An 18,418-nucleotide genomic window follows, 5' to 3' on the forward strand; every position below is an offset into this window, starting at 1 on the left:
TGTTTTTCTTGTTGCTACTTCTTTTTTTTTTCTTCTGGGCTTGCTACTTCCTTTTATGCATTTGCATGCAGCTGTTGTTGTACTTGTCATTTTGCCAACAGGTAGCTAAGCCAACGTCCAGTGCTGCTGAAACTGTTAAGCAGCTATAGCCGCGTTCCTATGAATAACAACTAATTGCATCCGCCCCAACTTTGTATCTCGTTTTCTTACTTATTCTTTAAATCACGTTTTTTTGTAAAATTTCTTTGTATCTTTTATTATCCTCAGCTAGGTAATCTTTCAATGTCTGAGCTTTGGTTTTGTTTTCATTTAGTGCTCGGTTTGCTCTTTCCATATGAATGTACATACATACATATGTCTGTAAATTGATGCATGAGTCACACTGCGAGCTCTCTAGCAGGTATATGTGTGTATAAATAATATATACTCGTTTATACAAATGGAGACTTTAAAAAAAATCTGTGTTTAATTAGCACATGTGTACATGGTGTTATATATCGATTTAGTTTTCTATTCTGTGCTTATTTATTAACTATAACAAAGGTAATAAAGGAACGTGTAACTTTTCCACTTCCGTTTTTTTTCTTTTTCCGTTTACATACGGAAAACATCTTTTTGTCACTCTTACTGTTTTCCGCATTGCCAATTAATAATAGTAATCTTAAAAATTTTAATTACGCCCAGAGCTTTTCAATTTGCTGATTGTACTTTTTGTTAAATCCTTATTTATATATTTAGTTTTTCAACTCAAAAATCAGTCTAGCTTAATTGACACTTAATATTCCTTATAATAATGTTTGTTCGCTTTGGGAAGATATTTTAATTTGAAAATAATTATTTAATCCGTTTGTTCTATATATTACACAAATTTCAAATAGTTTTCCAAAACATAAATTGAAAGCAGCTTTAAAATAAGTTTTAATATCAGTGTCAGTTTTCAGTTTTATGTACTATTCTAGTATTTTTATTACCTATATTTTAACAGGCGTTATTTAACAGTGCGTTGCGATTTGACTGTTATTTAACATAGCTCGAGATGCGAACGATTTTTCACTTTCAAGATTACGTGTTTTTAATTGTTGTGACGTCACTTTTATAATATGAATGCCTATAATTTTCGTTGTAATTTTTATAAATTGCAACTCTAGTATTTGTAAGTTGCGTGTGCTTCTTATTTATGAAATGTACAAATGTTTGCGGGTGGCATCAACAAGATGCGCGCCAATAAAAGCTTGTTTTTGATAATCAAATATTTTAAATAGCTTCTAGCCTATATTTGTTGTCTGCAATATACATATATGATATGGTGGAAGTAAGTTATTATTTCATTACGTCTAGGTCTATTTTTAAATGCGGCGTGCGTGTGGGCAGTGGACATTTAATATTAAAGTAGAATGTGTAATACTATGTTGTTGTTATTATTGGTCAATTTCTGTTTGTTTAGTTTATTTTGGAAGCCGTTCTATTGTTTATTTTAGATACACACAAAGCTCCTTTGTAGTATTTGTAGATTCGTCAATTTATGATAGAATCACACAGTGTGTTTGTGTATGTTCCTGAGTGTACATACATACACACAGTGTTTAATGTTTTTGTTTTTGTATATTGCGTTAGGTCGGGAAAGTTTTAGTTACGCTTGAATAATGGCACGCTTATAAAGTTTCAGAGAAATGAATGGAAATTGGGGCTAAGAGTTCCATTGCTTGTATTAAAATTAAACTATTTGAGCAAGTATACAATTGTGTATTCGCTAGATCGTTAGTTACAGTTTTGGGTATCTTCCGTCCCGATAACAGTGCTCACTCGTAGCTTTACAAGTTATTCAACTATTTTTCCGTAGTTTGATTTAACTGGGCCAGGCTTACGCCGTATTTTTCCTCTTCTATTGATCAGATCTATTAATTGTATGACGTGTACGGCGCTTTAAGCTTTAATAGAAAACTATTAATTTGAAGATTTTCGGTGTAAATGCAATTAAATGATTTCCTAAAATTAAACAGTTTTGGAGAAATATTTATCACAAATCTTTTATAAAAACGTTCTGTTCTTGCGCTTCAGCAAATTTCATAGTCAGCTGCAAAAAGTCGGAGACATTTTGTTTACGCTCTGAGTATATTCGGGTTAAAAAGAATAAAAAATTGGCAGAAACCGCCAAAGGAGAATTCTGTTGGTAGAGTATTTTTGAATAAGTAAATAAACAAACAATTTACTCAACGCAAGCGGGAGGCGCGACAAGTCGTAGGGTGTTGCTCTGATTGTTGCAATCAGAGTCATGCGGCTTTTCCACATGAATATCCAAATGTTTGTGTGCATGCGTGTGTTAAATGTCGTCAATGTTGTGGAGAACGATAAGCTTCGCCTTTCCCCCTATTGAGGCGTTGTCAGTCATGACATAATTTCACACCTGTGCGTTTACGCCGCGCAGTCAACGAATTGACGTAGAGGGTATTATAATTTTGTCACGAAATAAATAGGTAACGCATAGAAGGGGACGTCTCCTACCTAATAAAATATACATATGTATATATTTTTGATTATTAACAGCCGAGTCGATATAGCAACTTCTGTTTATTATTGAATGTCATTGTAGTCAGTACTGGACCACTATGTCATATAGCTACCATAGAATGATCGGTCGAAAATTAAGTTCTTTTATCGACAACTCATGTTTTTCAAGATATCTTGACTCAGATATTACGAGTTTCACTGTTATCCAAACATATCTGCAAAGCCTTATCAAATCGAACTATGAACCATATCATATGGCATCTATAGAGGGTTGGTCGGAAATAAAGCTTTTATATAAGAACCCTTCTGAGCCATACGCGGGGGCTTTTATGTATTTTCGGCATGTAAAAGATTCCTGTCTATTCTAGATAAAACAGATTTGTATAGCTAAATAATAGTATAAATTAAATATGTTAATTCAAAAATCACAATTCACATGTGGGTCTTCATCTAAGTTTCAAATTATGTTATTTAATTATTATGAGTTCCGATAGTTAATGAGCAAAATCTATTCTTGCTTGTTATTTTTGATTTAAAGACGTTCAGCCAGCGCTATTTGTCATTTGAGAGTATGGAATTTAACATCGTTTGTAAAAATGCATATCTATTTCATTTTAACGTTTTAATCAGAGTTATAGATTGATTTCCGACGGCTTATGACACTCCTGGATTATCACATAAATCAATTTTGTTGCTTCAATTGGTCCCTTAGGGTCTTAGAAATAACATGTTAAAGGAATTACGTTCTTTTCTTTAAACGAAGTTCTATTTCTTTACAAATGTTTTCTATATTCGATTTGACAATTTCGGAGATTAATAAAAAATAGGTTCAAATTCAACAATATATCAGTTTTTGGCATCAAATGAAATGGGTATCGGACAGATCGATCAACTACCTACGTGTTCTTTTTTAAATCGTTTTTCAAATTGTGTTCTCTTAATGGTCAGGTCGTCGCATGTGTTGCTTTGGAGGCGCTCCTGCTGGTGGGCGTGGCGCTGATAATGCTACAGGTATGAGGGGACATCTGCATGCTGGCTAGTTTGTGATTGGATAGTTAGTTCTGGTCAGTTGCAGTTTCGCTCTTGAGCATGATTTGCATTTTATGTGTGCACATATCTTTATGTGTGTGTGCGTGTGTGTGGGAGTCTTGTGAGTGTAGGCATGTCTCGGGTTGATTTTGATTTAATGTTTTTCTTTTTATTTAAGATTGTTAATACATTTTCTTCTTTTCTTTTGCAGGAAAAAATCTTTACAACAATGAACATGTAGCAATAAAAATGGAGCCTATGAAGTCAAAGGCTCCGCAACTACACTTAGAGTATAGGTTTTATAAGCTATTAGGATCACATGGTATGTTAAATTGTCTTTATTATAACACAGAATATACACATTTTCCCTACCCCTATATAACACTAACAGAAATAAAAACAACTAACAAAAAGAAATGTCATGATACAAAACAAAAAATATATAATTTTTTTCCATGCCCGTTTGTCGTCCTTTTGACAAATTGCTAACCCAATCCTACTTACTCCAACTACCGCTCCAATAAAACTATGTTTTGCACCGTTACCACCTTCGTTAGTTTGTTAGTTTGATAAACAAACTCGTAAACTCAACTCTATATAACACTTTGAATTGAATTTGAGTGCTATAAGAATACACATAAGAAGACATGAATAGATTTTCTCAAGCATATATCGGAGGTCGGTGCGTCAATTAAATTACAACAAATATATTAAAAATAAAACAAAACTCAAACAAATTAATACTATTGTATATTTTGGAAACAGCAAAGCTGTGCTACCATTATATTCTTCTGATTTTATACCCACCAACTTACTATATGCTGATTTCTTAACTGAACATTATTACAAAAAATTTACGTTATTCTTTCGCCCGTTCTTTTTTTCGTTGTTCTTATATATATATATATATATATATATATATATTTATTTATTTATATATATATGTGAATTGCTCTGCTCCTTCATTAAACCATCAAAATCACCATACACCAATGAACTTCCGCTGTGAAATATGAAATTCGAAACCGATAAATGATATCGAAAATACTGAAAAACCTGTGTCAATAAATAACCATCGTGCGACAACCAATCAACCCACCACCCACCAAAACAATCGGCTGATTTCTTTTGCATAACACATTGTGATGGCATGGCACATACCCTATAAATCGATGCGCTCGCTCATACAGCCGAAAACGCCCCAGAAGGCATACCACGCATTTATCACTTGGGCACTTGTGGTGGCCGTTATAATGCCATGGTTTTAGAGTTATTGGGATTATCATTAGAAGATCTCTTCAATATTTGCTCCCGTAAATTTTCACTTAAGACTGTATTGATGATAGCGAAACAACTTGTAAGTTTATTTAAAATGCAATGCAAAAAAAAAATTTCGTTTGTTTTTGGGCGAGTTAGCGCGGATTTCACATGCCGCGAATGATTGCTTGATTATGTTTATAACAGTGTTCAGTGATCGCTGAGTCACTGAGGGACATGTGTGTGGCACTGTCCTCTCGCGAGCAATCGCGCTGCGAAGTTCTTACAGTTGTTAATCGAAACCATGTGAAGTCCGTGTTCTATTTCGCTCAAACTATTCTACACCATATTATTTCGATTTTAAACAACAAAGTGTCTCAACGGCTAAGCGTTTCATGTTAGCAACTTTTTTATTTTTCTATAAATTGATTGTAATAAAGAAACCTGAGAACACAACACAATGAACGTTAGTGTCAACATTTTATAGTTTCTGTAGTGGAACAATTTTGCCAACGAAATGAATATATATATCTCTGTTGTAGTTAAACATAATTAATGTTTTTTTTTAAAATTTTTTTTTAGTTCTTTGGGTTGTAGCTTATTTGAAACTAAATTGAAATCAAATTAAACCACCAATTAAATTAAAAAGCATGTAAACTAAGCGTCGTTAACAGGCAAGAGTACTTATAATGTTTCTATGTAAATAATAAAAAACATCATTCTATTTGTATACCAAAAAGCCAATATACGAAAAAAGAAAAACCAAAACAATTTCAAAAGAATATTTAATAACAACAGATTCTCGTTAGTTGCCTAAGTAAACGATTTTACCTATTCTCTTGATTTTTATTAATGACAAACTTTTTGTATGTGCTCTATGATTATCCTTATTTTAACCAACTACTAACACAAGCTCCAAGAAATATTTTGCTAAAGTGGTAAAGCAGCAACAGCAATAACACAATGGCCTCTTAAAAGCCTACACTTCACTGTTATACACTCGACTCTACACCTAAGTTAAGATTAAGTTTGGTCAAATACGCAGTTGAAGGAACTGTTATACTCTTATTTGAAGCGTAGTTATACGACATCTAGAGTTTCCCGCCCATATTTATGCAGCAGCATTTTAAAAGATTGTATATAATGGCAGGGTCGTTTTGTAGGCTTCCTCGTTATATGCTTCGAGAATCTCTATTTTTGTTGTTCTTGTTGTTTTTAGCACAGTTTTTCTGAAAATTTCAAGAGTGCTGAAGCTGAAAATAAAAAGGTGGTAATAAAACGTAAGACGCGCTTAACTAACCTGAAAGAGTCATATATCTCACTATCGCTCGCTCGCTCTCTCCCTTTTTCTCTCTTTTTCTCTCACTCTCTCTTCGTCTTCCTCACGTTGAACTCGGTGCTCCCTTAAAAAAATAAAACTGGAATAATACAAAAATACATATCTAAAATATTTGTTGTCTCTCTTACCTCACTCTCTTTATTCTCTTCTTTCTTATCTCTCTATCTTTCTCTCCTTATATTTGTCGATTTTTGCATAAAACAACAACAACAACAAACGTATCCCCAAAAACTACGTTACTTTCGTGCGCTGCCCAACACAAAAAAAAAACAATTAAAATGCATTTTATTCTACACACACATACTTTGAAAATTTCCGAAATTTGTTGGCCTGTAGCAGAGGGTGTACCAGAAGTATATTACTTCGGCCCATGCGGCAAGTACAATGCTCTTGTTATGGAATTGCTTGGTCCATCACTCGAAGATTTGTTCGATATTTGCGGCAGACGTTTCACTTTGAAGAGCGTACTACTGATAGCTATACAATTAGTAAGTACAACCAAAACCACCACCAAACCACAAAAACAAAAAATAAAACCAAAACAAAAAACAGCAAATTACAACAGCAAATAAGCAATTATTTATTCGAGCACGCGCATTTCTCAGTACATCTCACATATTTGTTCACGTACACAACACTGGTAGCAGTTAAGCCAAAAATTAACCAACACTGGCCAGTCAGCGCAAAATTTCACACATACCCAAAAAAAACCTGATCAAATTTTTGTTTGTGAGTGCGTGTGTGTGAGGGTGTGTGCGTGTGTGTTTTTGTAGGGGCTGCTTGGGTGAATTTATTTAGTTAATCAATCTTTATTTATCACCGATATTTTATTTTTACTTTATAATTTTGCTAACTAACAACAACGACAACAACAACAAAAGGAGGGGGAGGATGCTGCTTAGTCATATTTTATATTGTAATCTACTTACGTTCCCACCTATTCCTTTCTTTCCTCATTTGTAGACGAAACAACATCTGGTTAAGGTTTTATTTTTATAGTCCTAAGTTCTTATCGTTTTGGTTAAGCATTATCATATAACGCATTCTAATGCCATGCACATTTAAATGCCGCTATATCAAATTTAGTTGTTAACTGCCAACGTTCATTGTAAAAAAATACGTACATAATATTAAAAATAATAATTTGCATGTACATTTATTATGTAGTTGACTTGGATATATTTTTAGTTTGTATTTGAAGCGCGTCATATTAATTTTTTAATTCAAAAAAATAAAAAAAATAATGGTTTAAAACAATTCAAGATTCCGAAAACCGTTGCCATTAAACCAAGAACAAAAAAACTTCAGCTAGTTGAGACACTACAAATCCAAAATTGAATTTTAATAATTCTATTCATTTACACAAATTTTCAGTCTGTCAATGAGCACGTTAATTATGAAAATGTAATTTAATTTGTTACGGTTTGTTGTAATCTTCTGCTCCTTGGTAGACTAAATGTTTAATCCTATTTGAACAGAGCAAATACTTATCGAATTTTCTGTTTTGATCTTCATAAATTTGAAAACACAGCTCCACCGGATCGAATATGTTCATAGTCGGCACTTAATTTATAGGGATGTAAAACCAGAGAACTTTCTCATTGGCAGAACATCAACAAAACGTGAAAAAATTATACACATAATTGGTAAGTGTTTATGCAAATTTAATTAAATGTATTGAATAAATTTAACTAACCTATTGACAATTTCAATAGATTTCGGGTTGGCCAAAGAATACATTGATTTAGACACAAATAGACATATACCATATCGGGAGCATAAATCCCTAACTGGCACCGCTCGCTATATGTCAATCAACACGCATATGGGACGCGAGCAGTCGAGGCGTGATGATCTGGAGGCTCTGGGTCATATGTTCATGTACTTCTTAAGAGGTTCACTGCCCTGGCAAGGCCTTAAGGCTGATACACTCAAAGAGAGATATCAAAAAATCGGTGATACAAAACGTGCAACGCCCATTGAGGTGAGCAATTATATACAAATATCTTTTTATAATTTTATTATTTGAGCCTTACAATATTACTTACCCAAAGAAATATATTATAATAATAAAAATATATTTCGCAGAGAAGAATACATTCTTACATACATAGTTATATCAAACATAATCGAATCGTATTGGATTAATGATACTTTTTTATACCCCGAACCCATTAAAAATAGGGAAAAAATGTATAATTTATATGTGCAAATGTATGTAACAGGCAGAAAGAAGCATCCCGACCCCACAAAGTATATATATTCCTAATCAGCATCAATAGCCGAGTCGATTGATCCGTCCGTCCGTCTGTCAGTGCGTATGTATGAACACAAGAATCTCAGAACCTATAGGATTGGTTAAGAAACACGAAAAGTTATTAAAGGAGATGTATTTTGGCTGGCCACGTGTTTGCGGCAGCAAGCGCATATTGCAAGAATTTCTGTATACATGTACACACATACACATTTTAGCGCGTCTGTATTGAATTTTATCAACATCGATCGTATTGTTTTCTGTGCTGTGTGTATGTGCTGCTATTTTAATAAGTTTTTTTTTCCATTAAAATTGAAATGCTGGTATGGCTGTTAAGAAGAGGCGGTTGCAAGTAGTGCGGCCTGTTGCTATTTCGAGTCCTATTGAGAGAATTATTTTTTTAAAACTTCATTTTATTACTGCTAAAGCAAACGACTTCGAAGCGCCAGCCGTACTTGGCGTTGGTAGAAGAGGGTTCAGGGTATCCCCTAGTCGGAAACTCCCGACTAGAGCCTCTTACTTGTTTTACTATATATCTTTTGTTTAATTCAATATTATTTGTATTTGCTTATGCAAATGCTAATGAGATTAAAAATATTTTTAGGGATTAGATCATTAAACAAAACTTAAACCAGATAGTTATAGGTATGGGTATCTTTCTTATTGTGAGAATACACATCTTGCTAAATACATAATTCTATATAAATTAGATCCATAGATAGTAATACCATCATAAGATTATTCTGAATTGACATGAAGATTTGACTAGCTTCCCTATATTTAACAGTAAATATTTCTTCGTTGTTAGAATAGGTACAGATACTGCAACCGAAATACATTATTTAAAATTTCTTTTCATACAATTTGCAGGTACTTTGTGATGGCCACCCCGAAGAGTTTGCAACATATTTGCGTTATGTGCGGCGGTTAGATTTTTTCGAAACTCCGGACTATGATTTTCTGCGAAGACTGTTTCAAGACTTATTCGAACGTAAGGGCTATACCGATGAGGGTGAATTTGACTGGACAGGGAAGACCATGGTAGGTAACAAGTTAGAACATAAAATCGATCACTATGTTGCTCTTTTACTATAACTATTGTATATATATATATATATGTGTATATATATATGTATATATGAAATAGATGTTCGCATTCTCATTGACAATCACCTGAGCCGAATTCTCAACTCACATTTAATTTATAGGAGACCTAAGCCAAGCAAGACATTCCAGTATCTAACACTTGAGTAATGCGCCTCCTCTTCATGTAACTCTCAAAATGATCATTTTAAAATGGGTAACGCATGTTGAAGCCCCCGGTAGAGAGTAAAGAGTTGAAAAATCAGTAATCAAATATTTTGGATAGCATGCAAATAAGCCGAAGATGCCCATTACGATGCGAGAGTGTTAACAGCAGATGAGAATGATTGAAAATGATGGGCCAGATTGTTCAATTCAATTTCGATTATTGTTGAAGCGCGATGTTATTTCTTTCATTCCGTTTATGAATATATTTTTATAAAGCGCCATTTGCAAAATTAAATTAAAGAGAGACCAAACAAAACTGAAAGCAGTGATAAACCCCCCCCCCCCCCATCTACCAAAAAAAAAAAAAAAAAAAAAACAACCAAATATTTGTTTTTATTTATTGCTTGCAAGTTTTGCTTATTTTAACTTAATCCGATGAAGACCTTTAATTCTGTGTATATTTGAACTCGTATGTGTGTGTACTATATAAGACCAAGGACCAGCTGGATCAAATGAAGGTCATTAAAAATGCGCCGCCCTCGTATTTGGCCAAGAATAAATCCGATAAGGTATATTTGCATTAGTTCCTACTCGACAATACGTGCTAGAGAATTGATGTAATACTGATGCTGCCGTTAGGTTGCTTGTTCAGTGTTGGTAAACGCTTGGCGCAAGCTTGCAATATTTAGTTAAGTTAAGCACTAGCATTAAGGCCCAAAGAACTAACTGTTTTTGAACTCATTCTAACAGCACTATCTATTCTTTCTCTCTTTGAAATTCTCTGTCTTTTTATGGTTGTCAACAACTACATCGAAAACATAAAAAAAAAAAAACAAACCAACAAAAACGATTAAACTATCAATCAAAATACTGTTCATGTGTCTATGCGTGTCTGTGTCTAAAATTCGAATTGATCTACTGATCTACTACTGTGCATTAAATATATAATATCGATCGAACAACTAAATCTAAATCGACTGCATCCATATATATCATTGACCAACCACGCCCACAGTCAACGCCCGTCGGATCTCTGCAAACTGGCCATGAAGTCATCATTTCACCAAATAAAGATCGTCATAATGTTACGGCTAAGGTAAAGTATTCTAATTTTCACTGACAAACTGCATTTTCAACTTTTTTTGGTTTTGGTTTTAAAACCTAATTATATTATTATTCTGGTATTTACTAAGCTTACAAAATTTTTAAAACTAACTATTATAATTATATATTAGAATCCTTTATTCTCTCTTACTTCAACCAATACTTACATACATAACTGCTCTTATTTTGGTTTTTTGCTTTATGAATACAAACAAAAAATATGTTTTCAATATTTGCTCTGAATTGTTGAACGCGACTTGTTTTAGGACGTCTCTTATTTTGATTTTGATGAAATTGATAATGAAAATGAGGAATATATAATACTTCAGGTTAGAGTTAGTTGACTTGCATATATAGTTGCTGTATTATATCAGTAAGCTAACAGGATAAATGTAATTGCTATATGTAATTAGAATTAATGTAATTGTTGGCTGTAATTGTTAGTTTACATTCTGGCGCTTATCAATACTGGTTTGTTCCGATCTATTACATTATCCTATTGTTAACAAAGATAGGAGAAGCACTGTTAGTGCTTGTAGAGCTAATAATCTGGGCATTAAAGCCTTAGGCTAGGAGCTGACAAAATCGCAGACTTGCTGCTTTTTGAAGCTTGTATACAAAAAGGTGAATGGTTCTAGCCGCTGCTGCACAAACTCACACACCGCCCTATACATTCACACACACACACATACCCACACTCCTCCACAAAAGAAAATGTCCGAATTTGGGTTTGGCTTTAAGTATTATATTTAAAATTGGTTTTTGTTGTAACAACTTTAGTTGTATTGGCCGCACACTTGACTTGAACTGCTTTAGTTACCTTTACTTTTGTCACAAAAATTAGCGTCTAGTCTGTCTCTCTTGAAAACGATAAACTAAAATTTAATAATGAACAAATTTATGCATTGCTCGCTCGCCAAATATCCATAATACCATCCCGACACTCCGTTAAACAAAACTCCAACTGATCCGATCCGATCCGCTCCGATCCGATACGATTTGATCTCCGACCCATCCTACCACAGACAAATGCCAAAGGAGGTGTTGCTGCGTGGCCGGATGTGCCCAAGCCGGGTGCGACCCTTGGCAATCTGACACCCGCCGATCGGCATGGTTCAGTGCAGGTAAGTGCAGAGTCTTGGACGAAGCCGAAGCGGAAGCCAGGCAATAAATTTCTACCACATCTTTTAAAACTTTCTTTTCGTATTCTGTGTTCAGTTATCAGTTAAGTTTTTCTGTAAATAATTTCATAATTCCAACTAGTGAAAAGTGATTAGAGCGCTACCCGCAAAATATCGATTATATCGGGTGTCTATTCTAGGCTCTACATGTTCTACAAATAAATGTTCCCTGCTTTTTCGTTCTTCCGCTCGTTGAATGCCTGACATTTGTTCCAATTCTATATGTGTATACTCATCCGTTACATGTACATAAATCAACATAAGCATACATATTATATACGTTTATCCCTAGATTATTAATATACATAATTATATGACAATGATGATAATAATGATGATTACAACAAAAAAATATCTATTAATTGAATTACTCGCAGACTGTTATATTTTTGGCCTTTTCAATTCTAATGTTTTCACTTGATTTACTCTACATTAGCTCAACAAGGTACTGATTCCAATATATCCCAAGTTCGGTTTGTTTGTTCTCTCGTTCCGTTCCGTTCCGTTCCCACTAGTTATTTTTTTTCGGACATTCTTTTTTGAAATTTGAAATATCCTGCGCCGATTGTATAGTGGAATGTGCATAGCTTGGTTTCTAGTTTGAAAATACGAATGCATGCCAGCAAGATAATAAATAGAAACGTAGCCAATGTACAATTTTCTTCAGATATCTCTCAGAAATCATTTTTCTGCACTGCATGGCGTTAATCGCGCGTTTACCAACAACATGTAAACCAACTGCATGTTCTACTCACACAAACGAATGTTCACAGATCACACGCACACACACACAGACCCACCCACACCCACACCCACACATAGACAGCACACCTTTCGAGAATTCGGCAATATTTAAGAAGATCATAATATCTTACACAGTAAAGACTGATGGTTTAAATACAATCCTGAGCGGTTTTAAATAAAAACAATTTTAGAGATTAAATTCAAATTCACAAACTTAATTACCCAACTTTTTAAACTATTTGGTTTAAAAGCGTCTTCCGCTTCAGTTTCAGTTCACATAGGAAGTTTAGCTGTCGGCAGGGTGGACGCATATATGCTCAGGGAAAAGGAGTTCGCCCTGCATACATGGACACACTACTTAAATATCCATATCATTTATATCTGATCTTCGTTCTCTTTTAAGCAGTCTAGGTATCAAATAAATATCTACTCGACATATTCTATAACATTTTCTTGTGATTGCATTTTCTTTCCATACTTTTGGGAAGAGAGTCAAAGAAAATTCACATTTAAAACCAATTCTGAGATTTGTGTTATACAAAGTTTAAACCAAAATTGTTTACTGTGTACATATCCAATTCATTGGCATGCCCATTAAAAAGCAGAGACAACTGCTTCACAGCCGGAGATGAAAGCAAATCAAAACCCAAACTTATTACAGAGATTGCCCGAAGATTCAAGCTCGGACGATGATAGCCCATTTGATGCTTATTACGAGACAAGCGACTGCGACGATGGGCCCAAGAAATAAGCCACCCACTTCTACTACCACTATCTACTATCTACCATCTACTATCTTCTACCTATTACCTACAACATCCAGCTAAATGCCCAATAAAATTGCCTACCCAAAAAATGAAAACAATATGCTATAAGGTTTTATTTACATATTACATATGAAATAGTGTCAACACTGCGTGCAAGGTATTTTATGGAATTCCTGTGGCCTGTTCTCAAGTTTCAAACGATTTCTATGTCCTGCATGTTCGTGTGAGAGTGTGTGTGCTTGTGCGTGTTTTTTCTGTGTGCGTCCCTCATTTGTGTGTGTGTATGTGTGTGTGTTTGTCTCTAGTGTAATTGTGTACGTACAGCTAGGATCTACCTATAGTTAGTTATAGCTATTAGCACATAGCAAACGAGTTGAATATAGAAAGGCAATCTCTGTAGAGTTGAGATGTTTTAATAAGCACATACAGGTATCTGATAAAAACAGACGGTACCAATAATATTAACCTCTTAAAATTGAGTTAAGAGTTCCTCTTTAATTTTCAATTTAGATCATTTTATGATGGAAATAAAGAAACATTCTTTTTTCATATATATAAATATATTTCACTTCAGTGCTGTTAAATTTCATCAGTCTATTTAATTTTGGAATATATATTTCTAATATTTGCATAGACACGGACAAAAACGAAATCTATTAAACTTTGATATTTGTAAATCAATCTGATAGTTAATACCGTTGTGGTATATCAGAAGTGTATACTTATTATTACATCTACGCAAAATTCAAAGTAACATCCTTAAAGGTTCGTTTGCAACGGAACAGTGGAAGAAGCTCAGAAGGCAATCGAAAATTACGAGTGAGAGATTAAAGGTCTCCAAATTAATTCACGTTTAGTGTTAGTCACATATAACTTGGTAGTTGCACAACACTAGCCAAAACTCATCATAAACAAGATGGGCCATTGTTTTTGTTAAATTTTTCCTTTAGTAAAAGAAAACGCATATTTTTGAATAGCGCTATAAAAACGAAATGAAGAGAAATAAAAACAGTTGAAACGTAAAGATATGTAAAATCACCAAGTACTTAATATAAATGCAGACAATATGTTTACTCTATGTTTAGTGTTACTGAATGATAATCAATAGAAACTAATGCAAATAACTTTCTGCAATGCTCTGCATATTCTGCTTGTGTCCTTGTTACAGGTTGTGAGTTCGACAAATGGCGAACTGAATGCGGACGATCCCACGGCCGGACACTCCAATACACCCATCACACAGCAGCCCGAAGTAGAGCTTGTCGACGAAACAAAGTATGTTGATGATGATTTCTTGATGGATTGAGACGTTTTTATCGAATTGACGATTTAACGATTTATCGATCAACTGATCAATCAGATGTTTTGGTGTTTTTGCTTTGTCGTTTTAATGCGCATCTCTCTTTTCGGTTCTTTTTTGTAACTGTTTCTAGTGGTTCCTTATATTCCAGATGTTGTTGTTTCTTTAAACGAAAGAAGAAGAAATCAACGCGCCAAAAATGACTAGAAGGTGTACAATGTAGTCCAGAACGCGAGGCAGTCACATTGCTGCGCGCCACTTCACATTCAAACTCACGGGATAGCGTATTGAATAATCCGAGTCAGGATTACATACAACAAGCAACGTCGCAGCACACGTTGCGTTATCCTCCATCCGCGTCGATGTTGACGCCAACACCAACTACAAATACACCGACACTTCCGTTGTAATTTATATAAATACAGAAATCAGAAAATAGAATGAAAAACAAACAAAAACAAAAACAAAAAAAAATATAAACAAAAACTTAAACACCACAAAAACAAACAACATCAAAAAAAAACAGTAAAAATTGCAACAAAAAAATACAAACGAAAACAAAATAAAAGAAAAAAAACAATTTTATTATTATTTTTATTATTTACCAATTTTGCGTTTATGTTTATTATATAAATTATTATAATTATTAATTATATTATTAATAAAAACAAAGGAGAAACAAAACAAACTGCAAATAATATACGAAAAACTTATTCGAAAATAACAAAAACAAAACTGTCATATATTAAATTTCATAATTCAAAGCCAGGCAGCTCAGCGTCGTGCTAAAAAGAAGCTGACCAATATCCAATTGATCCTAACTTGTAAGAACTTAAACCGATACCAACAAATACGTGCACACACACACACACGCCACAGCGAACCACTTAAACATATTTATATATATCTATACAGATATATATATTTATCTATACAGATATATATATTTATCTAAATACTAGTGCAGCGTCAAATACAACAACAAATCATTACTTACATAAATATTTATAGGCAACAAATTGTACATTAAAATACGCATATAACAAGTATTTCATTTCAAGAACTATTGAACCTATGAAACAAATTATCTACATGTATATTTACGTATATGCCACCAAACAAAACCCCCACCCCCACCCTCCACATCCACGTCCCCCTGGAACCACACTCGTAACTCTCTTAGCGTAGGCAGCTTTTGTTTAGCTCTGATTTTGGATACACTTTTTTTTTATATAAATGTATATATATATATATATATATATATATATATATGTATATATGTATATACAGTTGAGTATATGGTGTTGTACATAATTTTTATAACTAATGCCGAAGGGCGAACATAGTGTGCGATTAATGCGCTTCGTAGTCGAATTCATTTTGTACAAGATTAGTGCATTTATTTGATTAGTGTGTGTTTTTAGGTCAATTTTACTTACGTACATTTACAAAATTTAGAAAAAATTCGCATGCTGCATGCAGCATGCAGCTGGAATTCCACACACATAAAGCCTTAACCAAAAATCTAGCACACCCTCGTTTTAGGCAACGTGTTTCCCTATGTTTTCTAATAGCTAAACAAAGCAAAAGAAATGAATGAAAATAATAATGAATCAAAAGAAATATGAAACTAAAAAGAAAGCTAGAAACTACTCAAGATCAATCACTTTATATAAATGGAAGAAGAATAAATAAGAAAAAAACAAAAATATCAAGAGAAAATAAAAACAAAGTACTGAGCTATTTATTTTGATATTACGTGATACTAAACTTATATACTTACTACACTAAAAGCTGCCTGCAGCTACGCCCCCATACCCAAACATACATAAATACCGCAAACTCTCTCACACACACATCTTAACTTCTTGAAAATATTTATACATCTCTTAATACATTTATGAAAAGGAAAAGAAAATTACTTTCAACCCATCCGAACGAATTTGTTTTCCTTCCCCAAAAGCAGAAAGCGTAAAAACAACAGCAACTCTATGATATATATTTAAAACAACATTTTTATACTTATAAATATACATACTACAACAAAAACCAATTAAGAAATATATGAAAATAGTGTTAACTTTACAAGATGCGAAATGAGAGAATAGAAAGAAACTTAACTTTCAATTTGTTTCTGCTATTTATTTCAAAAATGGGTAAACAAAAATCAAATTTTAAAACATTACATCATAATAAAACGCAAAACTGGCATATATAACATTTACCAAATTTCTTGTATAGTTAAAAAAAAATCATTTGTATTATATATGGAAACTAAACCGTAAAACACAAACAAAAAAAAAACAAAAGAAACTTAAACAAAATTATGCTAAAAAAAACAATAATAAGAAAGCGATATTTCTATAAACAGTCAAGTATAACAAATTATAAATACAAGATAATGTACTTTAATGTTGATAAAGAAAAAACATAAAATACACAAACCAACATATTAAGCGCATGTATTGATTAAATATATATATATTTACCAAATTTACAAAAAAGGCATTCAGAACAGAACTCAACAAACATATAAAAAGGAACCGAGATCGAACGGCAGGTGGATGAGCGTAGGAGTGCGGGGAGTTCAACCGGTTGGCAAGCAGTGCACGCAACGCCTTTCGCTAAATGCAGGAATAGTAGTTAACGTTGTTAACGTTAACTCTGGCAAGCAGTTTTAAGCAAATTTAACATTTAAATTTATTGCATACGCGAGCGAAAAAAACAAAAACAAAAATGAAATATTTAAGTCATTTACAGCTGAAATGTTTTAAGCGTCATTTCGGTTGACAAGTGAAAGGAAGTATGTAAAAGATAAATATTGTATAAAATGATTTATTATTAATTATAAGTAACAAAACAACAAATTTAAGCAAATGAAACAAACCCCCTAAGAAACAAATGGAAAACAGATAAAAAAGAAAACAAGCTAGAAATGAAAGCGAAATAAAAGAAAATTATTAAAAAAGAAAACATCAAGGAAATGTGTCGTGTTTTAAACCTGGGAATACAACCAAATGTGAAATACTCGAATCTACCCTGTTGATCTACAAGCATATGTTGTAATTGGAAATGGAGTTTAAAACGAAGAGTTGATGGCGTTGCTGGTTGGATAATGCAAAAATTTAAAGGATCCACAAGTTATTGACAGGGATATCACCTCAAGAATTGAAAAATGAAATTGTCGTTAGTTGACTTTGTAAAGGGGATAAGAAACGCACGATCAGGTCTTGTGTAAGCATGTGGGCCTATCTGAAGTAACTATAGACCCAGCAAGTTTTCTAAATCAACAATGTAAGATATTTTATTTAATGATTTACAAATTACTAAAGAGGGATGTTGTTCTCCAATAGCCTGTAAATAATAACTAATAATAAAAAAATGTAACTGCAAAACGCTAAAAGGATCAAACAATATCAATAAAACAACTACCCAACTATAATAAATCCGAACATCAGGTTAAATTTAACTAGAAGCCATTCATGAAATACGCAATATATTTTCCTTGAACAAATTACATATTGATTTTAATGTTTGGGCTTAATAGGTTTAATTCTAAACGCCCATGTTAAATCGTAGAAAAGCAAGTGTGTAAATGTCGTAATTACGTCACATTTGTTTATAAACTCGCTTGGGGGTTTTGTTATTACAAATGTAAACTTAACCCCAATCAACCGCATGACT

At 33.3% G+C, this 18,418-nt stretch overlaps 1 protein-coding gene across 21 annotated transcripts in view; it reads left to right on the forward strand.

The window, feature by feature from the left end:
• Window positions 1–17,170, forward strand: part of gish (casein kinase I gish) — a 43,316-nt gene extending 26,146 nt beyond the window's left edge. For 2 of the 21 annotated variants that reach the window (XM_064679689.1, XM_064679690.1), the window contains 10 exons: window positions 3,749–3,859; window positions 4,728–4,894; window positions 7,665–7,779; window positions 7,849–8,117; window positions 9,258–9,428; window positions 10,654–10,734; window positions 11,009–11,071; window positions 11,768–11,866; window positions 14,603–14,709; window positions 14,868–17,170. In XM_064679689.1, the coding sequence (XP_064535759.1) occupies window positions 3,749–3,859; window positions 4,728–4,894; window positions 7,665–7,779; window positions 7,849–8,117; window positions 9,258–9,428; window positions 10,654–10,734; window positions 11,009–11,071; window positions 11,768–11,866; window positions 14,603–14,709; window positions 14,868–14,937 (1,253 nt within the window). In that variant the 3' untranslated portion in view covers window positions 14,938–17,170. Of the gene's footprint in view, window positions 1–3,748; window positions 3,860–4,727; window positions 4,895–6,469; window positions 6,622–7,664; window positions 7,780–7,848; window positions 8,118–9,257; window positions 9,429–9,595; window positions 9,972–10,653; window positions 10,735–11,008; window positions 11,072–11,767; window positions 11,867–13,328; window positions 13,592–14,602; window positions 14,710–14,867 lie in introns of those variants that run through there. The other 19 variants (XM_064679677.1, XM_064679679.1, XM_064679695.1 and 16 more) reach the window with 19 other exon arrangements.
• The last annotated feature ends 1,248 nt before the right edge of the window (window positions 17,171–18,418 follow it).

The sequence above is a fragment of the Drosophila montana genome, unplaced genomic scaffold (genome assembly GCF_035044405.1).
Source record: "Drosophila montana isolate Dmon_TW-CO22-7 unplaced genomic scaffold, ASM3504440v1 contig_203_1, whole genome shotgun sequence".
Classification (NCBI taxonomy): domain Eukaryota; kingdom Metazoa; phylum Arthropoda; class Insecta; order Diptera; family Drosophilidae; genus Drosophila; species Drosophila montana.